Here is a 16,938-nt window from a genome sequence, read left to right on the forward strand (position 1 = left end):
GAGCACCTCTTTCTCCCCCTGTCGAAAAGGAGCGTACATTGAAATTCTCTATGCAATAGCTGCTTAAAAACAAAAGTGATGATTGTCTCTTATTTACAACTTAATTTGTTGTTGATGCAGAGTACACTGAGCATAAGGAGAATGAATAAAGTGACAGATTCAGGACACATTATTCAAATGAGGATATGAAAGCTGTCGGCCCTACAGCTGCAGCCTTCCACATTCTACAGAATATGGGGACCTCCTGGTTCTGCGTGTGTGTGCGTGCATGTGTGTCTGTGTGTGTGTGTGGGGGGGTGGTTTAAGTAATTGCATCAACTTAATGTTGTGTTAATCATCTGTAACTTTTTAAAACATAGATTGGGTTTTGATGATGATAATGACACGCATGGTATCATTATCCAAGGATCTTGCTAAACATTACATTAGCTGAGATTAGTTTATTAGGGTTGGGTGCTTTCTCCCCCACCCTCCCCTGCCCACCCCCATATGTACAAGTTTTTATTTCTGCCATTGAGAACTCACAAGCTGCCAAAACATGCTCGCTCTCCGCCCCTCCCCTCTACGAAGAGTGTTTTGTGCCCGATGCCCACGTTGCTTCGTTGGCCCCCTTTTGTAGGCCAGCTCATTTCAGTTTCCTTCACTGATGTTTTAGTTGGCCTTATAAGAAAAGTTCTGTTTTCCCTCCTGTTTGCTTTGAATTGTGTATCAACTTCAGCCTTTTATCTTTCTCCTTCCCTGGCTGAGCTCCTTAAGTGGAAGGCATGTTTTCTCCTCATTCATTGCCAACAAACTGGGCAGGACAGGCAGGGAGGCAGAGAAAAGCAGTAACTTACATGGCTGGTTAAGAATCATGAAGCACAAAAAAAAAGCCTGCATGACACCATAGACCAGGAAAAGGGCTTGGACTTGGTGGGGAACCATCTCAAACAAACACATTGAAGAGAATTTGTCAGCTGGTTGAGGACTGGTCAGCTTCTAGAACCTAGTAGAACCTGGCAAAGTTCTTCCAGAGAATTCTCCCAACACTTTAGTTCTGAAGTGTTACTGTACATACGGGTGGTGTGTGGTGTGGTGTGGTGTGTGTGTGTGTGTGTGTGTGTGTGTGTGTGTGTGTGTCTAGGGCCTCCTTCACTCCTCTCAGTGCAATGATTTGCAGTGTTGTGATATAATGACAATACCTTATATTATTAATATAGCACTTTTCATCCACAAGAAGGCCAAAGAGCTTTACAAACTGTGTACATAGGGATCACTTGCCTACCATTGAAATGCAGCCACCTGGAGGGTGGAAAGCAACAGCCATTGTGAGCCAGCGACACTACCTAACAGTAGATGGCAATGTGAGAAACACTCATGTTTTTGCATGTGTGTGCGCGCGCATGGTAGGGGGAAGGGCAAGGGTGGGGAGACAGTTGATTGGTAGCTTTATAAAAACTCTGCAGTGTAAACCCACAAGAAATTGTTTCCATTCCTTTAGAATACATCCAGTCACTCAGCTTTTTCAAATAATCACTCACTCTACCCAAATAACAAGTATCTGGGCGAATATTTTATTTTAAAAAGCGCTAATATTCAGATTATGGATTCCTGCCCATACGCTATCCGTACTCAGAGAGAAAGCTGTTAAAGTATATGTGAGTCTGGTTAACTCCCAATTATCCACTCTAATGGAGGGAAGCAGGAGGGCATATAATGCAAAGCAGAAAATCACTGAAGGTCATTTCTATTTTTTTTAATGAATTATACATTTTAACTTTCTTAATTATGTTTTTCTTTGGCTAGCAGCAAATGAATTTGTATTCCCTGAGCTTACATTGATGATAATGGAAAGTCATGTATAGAAAGTGAAGGAGAACCCAGGCAAGATATTCCAGAAACTTTCTGGAAAACAGTGGCAGAGCATTCTTGGATTTCTTTCATATTGAGGAAAATCCAGAATTTAAATGTTGACGATGATTATACTCCTACACCTGTATAAGTGTATACAGTGTGTATACATGTGTATACAAACACACATACCTATCTATATCTAGTTATAGACATATAAATGTGGATAATTATTTGCAAGGCTGAAATAACTACATGTTTCTCTATATATGAATATGCAGTCAAAAAATCTTATTTCAGTCTGGATTCAAGAAACAACCACAAAACTGAAAGATCCCTAGAAATTGGGGAAGGGACCTTAGGACTTAATCAGAAATGAAACCCTGCATCATATATCCTGAAAAAGACATCCAGTGTGTCTGTGGACCAAGTAATACTTGTCACGATGACAGAAGCCTATATGTCTTTGTGGCCACATTCATCTAAGAGAAAATTCCTAATTCTAGCAAAGTAACCTTTCCAAATTATAAAGTCATTTCCTCTCACGTACTGATCAGAAGTTAGTTTTGTGAGTCAAAAACCAGGAGAAACAACGCTAGTGGAAACTATTTTGTTTCACTAATATCATGTCACCTAGAAATCATCAAAGGCACTATTGGAAGATGGTATGAGGCTGAGGTAATCCTCTGACCAGCTTCAGAAGCTGAGCCCTTACCAGGGTGATGTATCTTCCTTTATACTTTTCCTTAGGAAAAGTCACTCTCTACCAGTGACTTCCGTCTGTGTATGAGATAAATGCTTTTAAATTATCTGGGAAAGAAAGAAGAATGCACAATTCAGAGACTTTGCCTTAGTGAGAGAACTTCTACAGTATACATCATCACTGTATACGAAGGATGAAACCAGGGCTGACTTAGCTTAACTCCTAGAGCAAGAATCTAAATAAAGTTCCATGTTCTCACAGAGTCCAACTAAATTCCCTCCCCACGACAGCAAGCCAGACCAAAAGCACAGCTCATGGGGACTTCAAGCTCTTTGAGAAGGGCAAGGGGGCAGATGTGAGAGAGATACCAAGGACCGAAGGGCCCCACCGTTGCCCTGGGCACGAGTGGGCGCTGATTTTAACGTATAAACGAATAACCCTTAGACCACTGAGTACAACAGAGTCACTGTCATTTTAGCTTCTCAGAACAGACGCTCACAGCTTTTCAAGCTGGCAGTGTTAAATGACGTATCTCATTCCCTCCACCCCTTGAGTCAACTGCTGCCTAGCCAGATTAAGGTGTCAGATTGATTTGTTTTATACATCTTTTGACCATGCTCATTGAATATTTAGGAAGTTTCTTCAGCCCATATTGAGGCTGAGATGTCCCGTGGGAAGCATTAATCAAAGTCACAGAGACTAGTACGCTGTGGAAACACAGCCTCTTTATTGTAGCGATTAGTTTTTGCAGTAACACATTAACACACTACAGAGCTTTCCTTTATAGAACAATTGATCCTTTTCTTGTCAGCCACTACACAAAGGGGGAAATGAATTCTTTAAAGTTTAACACTTTTTCTCCCCCAAGGTGAATATCTGGAAAAGAGGGAGCCTGCCTTTAGGCTTTAGGCTTAGCCAGCCACTAAAACCAAACAAATTCCAGTTCACTTCTAGTGGAGGGGGACTCTGTTCTTCAAGCTGTTGTGCTGGTCATTTCACTTGTCTCATGTTTTGGGAGTCTGTTGTTTTTGCCCATTCTTTCTCTCTGTTATTTCCATTCTCTAACAATGAGCTTTAAATCTCCCTTTATGTCCCATTCCTAAATAATGGCAAGTGCACTTACTTTTTTGTCCTCCCCATTAGGTCATTCATGACCATTCTAGAAAAAAAAAAATACCCTTCTATTTTTTTCCTCTACAGTACCCTTGTCCATATGAGACAATGTCTTGTAACAATGCAGAAGCCTAATCTCCATGTCAAAGCAATTTTCATTCCCCAGTGCACAGCCTGCTATCATTTTGTAATGTTTTGTTTCTTATTCTAAAAGAATTAAAAAGGAACAGTAAGCCGTCACGGGGCCTGTAGTCCTTATCTCAGTGTCTGGAAATTTGGACAGTGTATTTTACTGCTGAGATAAAATGGAAAGAACTCCAAGTTCAGCAAATCGTAATGGGTTTAAGTTCTATTGAAATCGGCAACCAGAAGATCAGATAACGGGGGTCCTTCAGTTGTCTTTTTAATCGGGTTCCCCACAAGGCTGAATAGAGACAGAGCAGACACACAGAGTGAAAATATAATTCTTGGATAGGTTAAGTACATGTTTGAACTCTTGCAAGCAGAAGCGATTTGCTGATGACTTAATCATTTTCTGGTCAATTATCTGTAAGGGCCCTTGCAACTTCATGGCAATTATGATGCAAGTTGGCCTTTTGGGAGAAACAGCAGTCTCCCTGCTTCTGTTTCCTTGTTACTTCCATTCTCTGCCATAAATTTTCATTCATTTATTATCTTTGCTAGTATAGAAACAACTTTCTGTGTAGCAATTACAGCCCCAATACACACTTGAGCTGTCATCTTGTGGGAGTCTGGATGTTCTCATGGCCACTGTTTGATAAGTGGTCTTTGTTGATTTTTGATGAATGTATATCTTTTTCTGGGGGCCCAGGGAAGGGAATGCCTGTGATGACAAAAGGCGGGGGGAGGGAGGGTTGTCTGTCAGCCTGCCTGATCTAAAACTATGGTTTTCTTACTTTTGACTTGGCAAGTTGAGATGCACCTGTCCTTTACATGAACAGAGGGCTGTCACTAAGAATGGTATCATTTGCAGTGAATCCAGGAAGACATCTTCCTTTGAAAGGTCATCGAGGAAACTCAGTAAACAAAGTTTTAAAGCCAAATCCCGTTATGGTAACTTGTCGTTTAAAAAAAAAAATGTAATGAAGCTTCTGTCCATGCCGTCTGTGCCCCGTATCTTAACCACACTTCCCAGGCAGGGCAGCCTCCAACAGAAAGCAGTTTTCTCCAATGCTGGCTGTAGGAAGTGTGTGAACAGGTATGGTGGTCCGAGCAGACAGCACTGGACATGACTGCAATGTGCAAACATCAGGTGGAATCATAGTGGGCTGTCCATAGGGATCACTCATTACCAAAAAAATAAGCAAATGTCAAATCCCTCCCCCTTTGTGTGAAAGCCATTTTGCAGCATTGAACGAGGCTGTCATGTGATGACACAATTTCTCATTAAAGAAAAATCATGCTGGTGGTGAAATCGTTGGCTGATCATCTCTGGTACTTGAAAATAATAACTCTTCCCAGGGTTCCATGGCTTGAATGAATTTCCATAAGAAGTATATAAATGCAATTTGTTTTCCTAAAAGATGAAGAACAACGTTGAAAGTAAGATATTTGGCTTAAAGGAAAATCAGATTTAGAATGTGAGTTTTCCATCCGCAATGTGGAGGGTTGTGATGTGATTTCCATTGTCGATAGGTTTTATATCCTGTAAGTAGATCATTGCTCTCACCTCTCCTGCCATCATTTTGGTGGAATTAAAAACATACCTTTCTGAGTACGGAGGGGAGGGGAACTTGAAAAATGCTTCGAATGCTTAAAGAATAAATTAAGAAAATAGCGGTGTTCTTATCCCTTTCACTATTTAAATTCAACAGTTCAACAGATGCATTACCTCTCAGCTCATCAAGTGGTTTAGCAATTTCCGTGAGTTTTACTACATTCAGATGGAGAAGTATGCACGGCAAGCCATCAACGATGGAGTCACCAGTACTGAAGAGCTGTCTATAACCAGAGACTGTGAGCTGTACAGGGCTCTGAACATGCACTACAATAAAGCAAATGACTTTGAGGTAGGAACTCATCTTTATTTTTCGGTCCTCTCTCTTTTATTTTTTAAAAAACTTAACTTGCTTTAGAAATGTCCCCAAATCTGGTTTGTTCACAGAAACATCCCTCAGGATGGTAAGAGGTAGAGCAGCAATGGGGGGGCCTATCTTCCATCCCCACCCCCGTGGTTCCCATCAGAGTCCTGGGGACCTGACCCACTTCCATTTCCTTTCCCACTCCCTGACTCTGCCGCTTCCATAGAAGACCCATTTGGCTATGAAAAAGGGAACTGGAGAATCCAAAGAAAATGGCAACAAGAAACACTTGCAGAGTGTCCCCTTTCCAGAGAAAAAGGTCCCCTTTCCAAAGAAGACGTCCCTGCCCCATAGGCCTTTTTCGTGTTTAGGTTCTGGCTTGTTGATTGACCTGAAAATATGCTCTGTGCAATGGTAGCTGCAAAGGTTGTTTTCTAAGGAGGTCTAGAAATGTTGATGGGGCAGTGATTCCATGGTGTCTGTCTTTAATCAGCATTTCTTTCCTCTGTGAAAGAAGTTGTATGAGAATTTACTAAGTACCTATTATAAGAAAGAGATCCATCGAGATCTTTTTTTTTTGTTTTTGTTTCTGTGTTTGCTGTTTTTGGAGGAGAACCTCCTGTGTTTATTTTGCATATGTGTAACTTCATGAGTGTTGTTTTGAGTTTGTACACTCTTATGCACACGTATATACCGTGTTTCCCTGAAAATAAGCTCTAGCTCTAATGCGTCTTTTGGAGCAAAAATTAATGTAAGACCCGGTCTTATTTTACTATAAGACTCAGTATAATATAATATAATATAATGTAATGTAATGTAATGTAATGTAATGTAACGTAACGTAATATAATATAATATAAAATATAATATAAGATCAGGTCTTATATAAGACAATATAAGACCAGGTCTTATATAAGACCCAGTCATATAAGTCTTATATAAGACTCGGTCTTATATTAATTTTTGCTCCAAAAGACGCATTAGAGCTGATTGTCCAGCTAAGTCTTATTTTCAGGGAAATGCAGTATCTACAACATGCATATTCTAGATACACACGAAACACCATAGACCATTCTCAGAAAGCAAAATCCATGCAACAATAAACATGTGCAGCTATGGATAAGGCATTTCTTTACTGGCTAATGTGGTGCTTCAGCAAACATTTTTCATTGCAACATGATGGCTCTATGAGACAACACTAGCAAATCGCCCAGTACGCACAAAGCCCTGCTGGCTGAGGCAACAATAGTGAGAGGTGGGAATGTGGCAAGAGTTTTCTGTAGGCCGAACTCCTTGACGATGAGTAGACAGGCCGTGACTTGACAAAGTTGGTCCTTTTCTTCTATTACTATCTTGAGAATGGGAATTTTTCTCCCACATCTGCTCATGCAGGGACCTTATATTATTAACATGCTTGCTTTCCTTACATAGCTACGTACCCAGAAATGCTCCGGAAGCTCTCAACTTCAAAGGACAGAGAGGCACCTTGGTCTGGCTTGCCAATAAAGGGACCTGACCCCCACTGCCCACACTGCTGACCCATCCTTTTTCCGGCCCTTCTCCCACTGGTCGTGGCAGATCAATTCTGGTAGCTTAGAAAGAACTGAATGTGGAAGCTTAACAGTGCTGAAGTCGTGCTTGTGCTTTGAAAGTTTGCATGGTTATACCACGAGCCGCCAATTTATCATTGCTCTTCAAGATCTATACAGGTTGCTTGCCAAATGGGTTATTAACAAAGTTTTTCTCTGGCTGAGCATGTTAAAAGTGGGGATCCTTCTTGTACTGCTTCACAATTTTAAAGTCTCTGTTTTAAAAGTTTCTTGTAACAGAGCACTGGTTTCCTGTATTCACGGAACACTCTAGCAGATTTCCTCTAAAGCTGAAGAATATGACTATGGCTAAACATTTAAAGAAATCTTATTAAGAACTTCATTTCCCTCCCCCCACACATCCCTTTCTGATAAATCTATTGCTCTAAACATTAAACTGAGAGAATTCGACTGTGTGCTAGTGGACACTTTATATATTTATTACGACAAATATTCATTTAGCAGCATGCATCAAGCTTCGTAAAAGAATTGCCCAAAATTCATGGATGAGTTCTGCAGTTTTGCTGTGTAACATATTTGAGAGAACAAATCCTGACAGTGCACATTAGGCCTTTTAGGGTTGTTTAAACCTTACCTGGTTGGAATTTAATCCCCTACTCACAGCGCAAGGGCCAAAATGAAACAAACAGGGGACGGCTGGCATCAAGAGATACCCAAAGAGCTGCTCTATTTAGCATCATCTAAATCCTCCTTTAATATGATTAACATCTGATATTTCTCTCTTTCTGAATCATATCCACTTCCAACCAGGCCACCTCGCCTTTATCTGTAGTGTCTATTTTAAGACCGCTTCAGCGCAAGGAGATGGGGCCCAGGGAGCAGTTTTGTCACTTCTCATGTGACTTCAGACAAGTTATTGGTCTATTTTGGGTCTTATTCCTCCTTCAGTAAAAACTAGGCTCTTTCTGGAAATGTGGTAACAAAGAAGCAGGAGCCTGGGTTCTGCCCTGCCCCCTTCCGCTCACATGCTCACATGTACCTATGCACGTACACACACACACACACACACACACACACACACACACCACCTGGGATCCCGATGTCACCAAATAGTGTTTGAATTTGGCCTCTCCGTTTTGGAGCATTTACTAACAAAAGCTTCAGATAAGATGATCCCTTCTTTTCTGCGCCTGTGTGCATGGAGGTCAGTGCTTAAGTGAGATGCTTCCAAAGCCACTGGCCTTATCACTGTAGCTTTACCAGTGTGGGCCGTGGCTGCGAGCCCGAGGTAGACCCGGCACCTCGAGCCGAATACCTCAACAGATATGGTGTACACTGCATGACTTTTGCACTTAAGTTCCTCCTCTTTAGATCAAGTAAAATGAATCTGTAGCCTAATATGAGCAGGAGAAGAGGATGGCAGAGCAGAGAACTATATCCCTTGTTTCTCTTTACATTTTTAAACAGAGATGGAGCCTGGTAGAGGGACTCTGATGTTATGTCTGCATGATGCCCTAAGACCCTGTCAAGTCAAAGGAATATATATCAATCCAACTGCGTATTTGCGGGTCAAATAATAAAATCTCTCATTGATTGCATTTTTAAATGTCTCAATTAGTTGTTTGCAGCAATGATAAAATAGCTAATAATTATTGACTGTTTACAATGTCCTGGGCACTCTTCTAAGTGTTTTACCAATATTAACTTTTCAAGGTGAGCAGTAATAATAATATGGATAAGAATACAAGAAAAATTTCAGTTTGCCTAAAATTTATACTGTTTTTAAAGTCTTTCTACATGGGCGGGGTCAGGGAGAAGCAGCGAGGGCAGTGAGAGAAAAGGAGGCTAATGTTGTCCCTCTTTTGCTTCGACTTTCTTCTTCTTTCTCTTCTGCTACCCTTGTCTATATTCAGCGTTCTGCTCCATCTCTGCCTGTGTCATAAGCTTGCTGGTGGCACCTCTGTCATTGTTTAGCACCATCCCCCTCCAGCCCCTGCTGCTGATGGCTCTCGAAGCTCGAGTGGTTGCTGACCCCTGGCCCACAGGAAAATAAAGCAGATGGGGGACGTTTATCACTAGCAAAGAGGGAGTGGCTTGAATCTCTCTCCTCTTCTAGACCCTACGTTTCCTGGCCTTTATGAGTCAGGGCCTTGTGAGTGACGGGAGAGCTTGTTCTGCCTTTTGTATCAGTTTACACAATTGCCAAGATTCTTGGCACGGCATTCAGACTTAGGGTGGTGAGAGCTTGAGAAATCCCAGGGGATGTGGAAGAAGACACTGAACCATGCTTTTCGTTTGTGCTAAGGGGAAGAAAGTTGGCCCCATCGCACGGAATGGGGCATCTCGCTTCTGAACGTGAGTTTGTATGCAGGAGAGCAGGATTCAACTATAGGCTGCATCTTTTGCTCCTACTTCTCACATTGAATGAGATTGGCAACAATGAATTTGTCTTTCCAGGTGTTATGGTCTATATTTCCATGCTTCATTTTCACCTCACTTTGAAGAGCTTCCAATTTTTTTTTTTTTTTCATAGAGAGGGAAAAGGGGGTTTGGGATTCTGTCCCAGTTTTTCAATCCTACTGCTACTTCTGACTTTCGGGGCACATGAGTTGGATTTTATTGCTTTTTTGTTGCCTTCACCCCAGTGGCAGGAAAGAAGGTAATGATCACTATGAATTTCCCAGGCTGGTTTCTAGGTTTTTGCAAAGAACCCAATTAAGGCAACTGGCCGGTGTAACTCACAGAGGTGAATTGCACGACCTCGGGCGTCGAGACACACCAGCCTAGTTTGACTGCCTTCCCTAGGCTGCCCACTTGATAGGGAGCAGCTAAGACAGGCAGAATGATCCCAAGACTACGGGGCTGGGCATGGTCTTGTGTGTAAGCTGAGAAGAGAATGGGACGGACGCTTTCATCCCGGAGGATACTTCTGACTTTAGGGACATAGGAGTTGGATTTTATTGCTTTTTTGGTTGTTGCCCTCACCACTGTGGCAGGAAAGAAAGTGATGGTCTCCAAGGCTGCATGGAGCGCTCTTTCTCACTGTGGTCAGCCAGGCATTCCTCCAAGGCCCATCAGTGGTCAGCCATTTATCTGTAGGCAGGGTCCACTCTCCCAGTAAGAGTGACTAAGCTCCCTTGCCCTCATCGAAAGACCCAGGTTTTCGGATGGACAGTTTAGAAATAAATAGAATGGGGAATTTCATTCATTGATTAGTGGGCTTATTTCCTATGATACTAATGCCATTTCCTAAGATACTAATCACACTGGGCATATACTCCATCGTGGTGCCTGTGGTGTGACTTTTTCTAGGTGTCACGTGACAGGCAAGAAGAGTACTTCTGCAGACCTCTTTCCGTGTTCTCTCACTTCCCTCTTAGAGAAAATAAAAAAGCAGCACCCCTCACATCCACCCCCCCAACACAGACCCAAACAGGCACACGTAAATACACATACTAAATATGTTCTCTGCACCATGCCTACCGCCATTCCCAACCCACTCCCGCTTTCAACACAACACACGTTTAAGAAGATTTAACATATTTGGAAGTCTTTCAACACAGTGCCATCTCTTTAAAGAAAAATGAGGACAGGTGGATTTAGGAAGCACTTCCCTCTGCTCCAAATAGATACTTAAATATGAGTGATCATTTGGAAAACTGGCACATGAGTGCAAACCTTTTACTGCTGTTGCAGTCTTTTGGCCTCAAAGCTGCAGAGCTGTTTTAACGATCACACAGCCCACTCTTGGTGGGTGGCAGGGAGGCAAAGAAACCCTTACCATTCCTTTCCTTGCCAGTCCAAATGACAAGCCAAATTGATCTCTTCAGAGACGGAATGAATGTTCTCTAAATATATGTACACACATGGCTGTCTGGGAACATGTTCCTTGTATAGAATGATTGCCTGAAATTTGAAGGAGAGAGCAGTCAAGACGCCAGGGTGGAAGTGGGGTGGAACGGGTGGGGGTGGGGCAGAGGTAGGATTGCGTGTGTGCACAGAGGACCTTCATTTGTGCACGTCGTCCTTTCGGAATTCAAGGTGTTGTTGGTCAGTATAATGAAGTGGGCCCATTGATTTATCATCTATTTGGTAATGTCACTGCATTTTTAGCTCCCCGTGTCTTTTTTGTCATTGGGTTACATTCAAGCACAGTAAGATCAACTTTAAAACCTCCTTACTCAACAGCTTTATTAGTTATAGCATCCCATGACCTTTCTCAACATTCTTAAAGAAAAAGATACAGTGTAATGTCGCTTTACTTTGCTTATTGTCCTTTGTTGTGGCGAACAAAGCATTTTCTACAGTGGCTATAGCACATAATTATACGGCTTTCAATGGCAGTGTCTTGGCCCATATCAAAGTTCAGAGGAGCCTTTAGAAAAAAAAAAGATGTTTTGTGGCAGCCTAGGGAGGGTCTCATCTTTCCTTCAGAAAAGAGTTCAAGGCTCTTCTGTCAAGCTTCCCTACTTAGAGCTTTTTCTCCTCCTGCTTCATAAAGTTTAAAGCGGATTCAGTGGAGTTCTATGATCTATTTCCTTTGAAAGATTGTTCCTCGGCACAGAGAGGGCCTTTGACTTCAAGAGTTCAGAGATTCATGTCTTTAGGTATCATATGTCTGACCTTATCAGTTACTCCATTTAATGTCGGAGAAAAAGTCTCAACTCTTTGTGTTTGTCTGTTTTGCCTCTGTGAAATGATTTGGTGAAAAGACCATCCTTTTTAACACACCACTGAGAGGCCGTTTCGGCTGCAACCTACCCTGTGGCTTTTCTCTCTTTTAAAAAAAAAAAAAAATTGTCCTTGTGTTTTGTGTATGGATGAGTTCACAGTGAGAATAGAATTATACAAGGGCAGACGCACACACAAAAAAAATCTTTTGCTTTCCTCCGTCTCTTCCCCCTTCCCCCCCCAACCCCATGATCTATTGGCTCTCTTGGTGGCTGTACCCCAACAGGCGAAGCCATTTAGCAAACACAGAGGTGGCAGCAGTGGTGCTGGGACAGCAGTGGGTTTTCCCTTGCTTTGACCTACCCCTAAGGCCTTCATAATTAATTGTCCTTCAGAGATGAGGAAAGTTCAGAGACAGTGTGTGGAATGATGTCTATTGTCTGACATTCAGTTCTCCTTGCTTCGGTTCTTTCTCTTCGTCCCACAGAGGGTTATCAATAGGAGAGAAGGAGCAAGTTCTCTGAGAGCTGCTGGTGGTGGCTGGAGCTTTCAGTGGGACATTATCATTGTGTTCGGCCCATCCTGGATTAAATGTCTGAAGAAGTTCTAACAGCCTTTTGAAAACCAGCCTGTTTATTTCTTCTAGATGAAGCAAACTCATTTAGAGAACCCAAGCTTGTTCCAAAGTTGGTGATGCCTTTCCACGTGGCAGATAACATTTTAAATCAAATTTCCTCATTCCCCACTCACCCCCACCCACGATTTTATTTTACTTTAACTGTTTGGTTCTTTTTCAGCCATAGGGCAGAACTTTTAGTGATCATTCCTTCATTTCTCTTAACTGCCTCGGTATAAATTTGCAGGAATAAGTATTTTTGCAAACATGATTTTTGGTGACACGTAGGGCTTTGGTTCTTGAAAGCAGATTTTTCTAGTTTAAAAATACTGTTTCACCTTCAGCGATTGCCTTAAGCCAATCTTTAGTGCTCTTTGGTAGCATGACATAAAACAAATACAAGCTGTTTCCCTCCCCCCTTTTTGGCTGAGACACAAAATAAAGACGCAACATGGAGACAGCTATTTGAGAAGTAAAGGAAAAGGAGAACCATTAATGATTATTATACTACTGTTCCTGTTAAATTGAATGAAGCCAAGAAAAACAAATATAATCGTTCTTCCAAGGAGCAGTTAAACTTGCACATGAGAAAGGATTAAGATCACATTCACAGCAACTTCAAGGCTAAAGGGAACCATATTCAGAGGAAATCTCTGTCCCTCAGAGCAGTTTCTTCTGGAGGAAGGGACCTACAGGATGACCAGAACCAATTCTGTCCCCGTAGCCCTTGGAAACACTTTCACAACAGACCTCTTGGTATTTAAAGGGAACCCGTCTATGGAAGTTGACACAACTAATATAGTCATACCAAAAAGGGGAGGGGGGGTCATAAAAAATTAAAGTTATGCTTCTGAATCTTTCATTAGAAGCAATGAAAAGGGACACTGGTGTAGTCTATGTCCTTTGTGCTATGAGCCCTTCTTCCGGGCTCTGGGCTATTGTTCTTTCAGCTCCTCAAACAGACTTTCACTTTCAAACTGACAAAAGTCACTTAAAAGCCAGACAGCTGTACTAACACACCCACCTTACAGAGCTGGAGCCACAGGCAGGTGACAAGGCCTGCTGAGAGGCCTTGTTTAAAACGGGCAGGGGCGGCTTCCTCCTGGCTTCAAGTTGTTCCTACACTCACTTGAAGAGGGACCATTTATTTCTAATTTGTGTCCCCAGTGCCCCGAGGTGCCCCAAAATATTTCTTGCATTTTCTTTACAGCATGAAACATTTACAGCCATGATAATATTTACACCTCAGGGTTGTAGGGCTAGGGTCAAGTTCGTGAAAGTGTGAGCCCAGGACTCAGCAGAAGACAGAGGGAGCTTGACTCAAAACTCTCTCCTTCTATTTCTCCCCCTTGCTTCTCTTTATTCAGCCTTTTCCAACCAGTCCAAATCTGTCTTAAGCTTTTCAGATTTCTGTCGCCTCATCAGGAGTGGCTGGGATTGCATGAAAAACACCCAGCTGCGATGGGGTTAAGTCTCACCCTAGGATTTTAGATGTAGTTAGAGATAGGTAGGTCATTCTGCCTGCATCCCAGGCGTCTGGGCCATGGAGAGTCCTCCCTGTGTGTGGATTACAGGCCCTCCCTCCCCTGTCACCTTGTGTACAGTCTGGTCTGTGACACTGATGGTGATTATGTCATTATTTTGCTCTGGGGGCCCTGGCACATCTGCAGAGCCCAAGCACATCTTCTTTGTTGCGCTGGCAAACGTCCCACCCCACAAATGCTTCATTAGCCCTGCTGCCGGCCTCCTTGCCAGACGCGAGTGCCCAAATCCAGGCTTCTTTCTGCTCCATTCTTTTGTGTAGCTGATGAACATGTATTCATCTTCCCGGTTCTTCCCCATTTTCCTCAACTTCTGAACTCCAGATGTCCCAGTTTTCTGGCCCAAATCATTCCAAAGTCTATAGTGCCACTCAAGGTGACCCCTTACTCCTTAACCCATCCCCACCCCTTCCCGCCTTCCCACTTTTCCATTCCCCCGATGAAGAGTGACTTTGACTTGCTCCCCGCCGTAAGGACTAAGGTTTTCAAACTTGCAATTTGAAAAGATACCCAACAACTTCTCCCAGTTGATGATGGTAGATAGGGTTAGCATGACTACGTATTCGACACCGCTTATTTGATGTGCGCCATTCTCCCCCATCCCTACCCCTCCCCTCCTCTTGACTCTTTTATTTGCTTCTACACATGATCACATTTTACCAATTTTCAGCAAGCTAAAATGGGAGGACAGAAAAGATTCTTCATGCCTCACTGTGCATGTTATAGTTGTCTAAAGGTTCCTTTTCTCTGAATGGAATCTTCGTCTCCACTCTACCCCCAACCAAAGTCCCTTGCCCCCTCCTTCTGCTATCATAACCTCCCCAGCTCCCGACAATGACCTATTACTAGATATTGAAAGTGATTAACACTTGACTGTTTTGGAAGCGAGCTAAAATATTTCTCTGAAGTTTTACTCTGTGTATTTAACAGAATCAAAGCTTTAGTTAAGGTGTGCTGGTTTCTACACTAACTTCAGTGAATTTTTGAGCTTAATATTTTGGGCTGTCATGGGTGCTCTGTAATTGGTGTGTTTAATTTCCCCTTAAAATGAATTAATTGATCTGTGTTAGCGTATTATGAGCAGCTTCCCCCACAGAGAGTTTAACCAGTTTTTATCCCCCAGACCACACCAACATACGATGGTTTCATGTCTCTCTTTCTTTGAGTAAAACACAGATACCCAAAGGAGTAAGTTCATATTTTTATGGCAGTCGTGGTCAGATCAATGTCCTAAATTCTAACTCAGAATCCTAGGACAAAGACCTGGTAAGGATTAAAGAGCATTTCCTCCAAGGAATGAGTTGCCATATTTCATAGGTTCCTGAGCTTTTCTGTCACTGAGCCCTATTCTGAATATTAGGGACAAGCCAGCTGACAAAGTGAGGAGAGAGGTGGAACGATCAGTAGGCCACCAGCCCTGGGCAGGGAGCACGTTGAGAGAGGCTGGTACCTGTCATTGATTGAATCATTTTCAAAAGACTCAGGATGTCCTCAGAATTCCCAACCTCCCATTATTAGATCATTATGGTTTTATTACCCATGGGTTTATTTAAACCTTTTTCAAACCTCATTCCAGTCTCAGAATATACCACTCCTCAAGATAATAATTCTCTAAATTTATTACCTGCTGTGAAAATAGTATCTTCATTTTATGGCCCTTAAAGTGATTTCCCTGGAACTCCAAAGGGATATCCCTTGTTATAATATCCTGGGATTTGTGAACAGAGCTGTGGCTATATTCTCCATTTCCTTTCTGATTTTATATATCATTACTCCCCTTACTCTTCATCTCTGCAGATTAAGGAGCTATAATCCTTTTTAAAAATCTCATCTCATACAGTAAGTGGGCTGCCCCTGCTCGTTTTAGCTGCCCTTCTGTAATTTGCGTCCAGCGTGACTGTGTTTTCACAAAGGACAGTTACAGTTAGGAGACAATGGAGTAGAATTCCAGCTGTGGGCAGCCACACCACAGTTTAGTGAGTGTACCTCACATATACACCCAATGGGACTTTTTTGATTGCCCCAAAAATTTATCCTCGGAAGTTGGATTTCTTGAGTTGTATCTCAAGAATGTAGCACTTACTGGTTAAATGATCTTAAGAGACAAATTTATGAGACTCTTGGCAAGTACAAGTATTCTGGCAAATCGGATAGTTTTCTACAGGACACATCCAGCCAAATAAAAACAGGCAGATTTCACCAGGCTGCCCAGATGTGTTCAGTGTTTTTGTAAATAAAGTACAGGAGTATTTGACATCGTAAAGATAGAGCCTTCATCTTGGGCTTGAATCTATAAAAACGACACTAAGGCAAGAAAGCTGTGGTTTCTAAATCATTCTCAGGAAGGAAACAAAATGTTCACTTCCAAGTAGCTGTTATTTTATATAAAAGTATCACCTTGAAATCTTAAACGGGAAATCCTCCGGAGAGTCTTTACAATGTCAGCAGTCCTGGACTAATCGTAGTGTAGAACTTAAGAGCATGGCTTCTGGCTCTGTCACTTTCCAGCACTGAAACTTTGGCAGGTGTCTTACCCTCTCTGTGCCTCAGTTTCCTCACCTATAAAATGGGGAAGATAATACGGCCTACCCCACAAAGTTGTCGTGAGAATTACATGAATATACGTGAATATATTAGCACAAAGGACATGCCGTACTTTAAGCATTTGCTTTTATTCCTTTGTAGGGCCAGGTAAAAGTTACCTTGTCCCTGCTGTCAGTAACCCAATTATTGCGCTATTTCCTGCTGACCCTAAATAGAAAAACAAACAAATGAGCAAACAGAAAGTTCTCATCGGAATTGGGACAAAAGGTCGGTGCAAAACTGATTTTCAAAAGAGAAAGTGATTCCTCCTGCCCCCAAGTGTGGCTGT

General features: G+C 42.2%; 1 protein-coding gene across 2 annotated transcripts in view; it reads left to right on the forward strand.

Moving 5' to 3' along the window:
- PROX1 (prospero homeobox 1) overlaps positions 1-16,938 on the forward strand; it is a 52,103-nt gene that overhangs the window by 17,922 nt on the left and 17,243 nt on the right. For both annotated transcript variants that reach the window (XM_081025861.1, XM_081025862.1), the window contains exon 5: positions 5,482-5,676. In XM_081025861.1, coding sequence (XP_080881987.1) covers positions 5,482-5,676 — 195 coding nt within the window. The remainder of the gene's footprint in view (positions 1-5,481; positions 5,677-16,938) is intronic.

Source organism: Rhinolophus hipposideros (genome assembly GCF_964194185.1).
Source record: "Rhinolophus hipposideros genome assembly, chromosome: 19".
Taxonomy (NCBI): Eukaryota; Metazoa; Chordata; class Mammalia; order Chiroptera; family Rhinolophidae; genus Rhinolophus; species Rhinolophus hipposideros.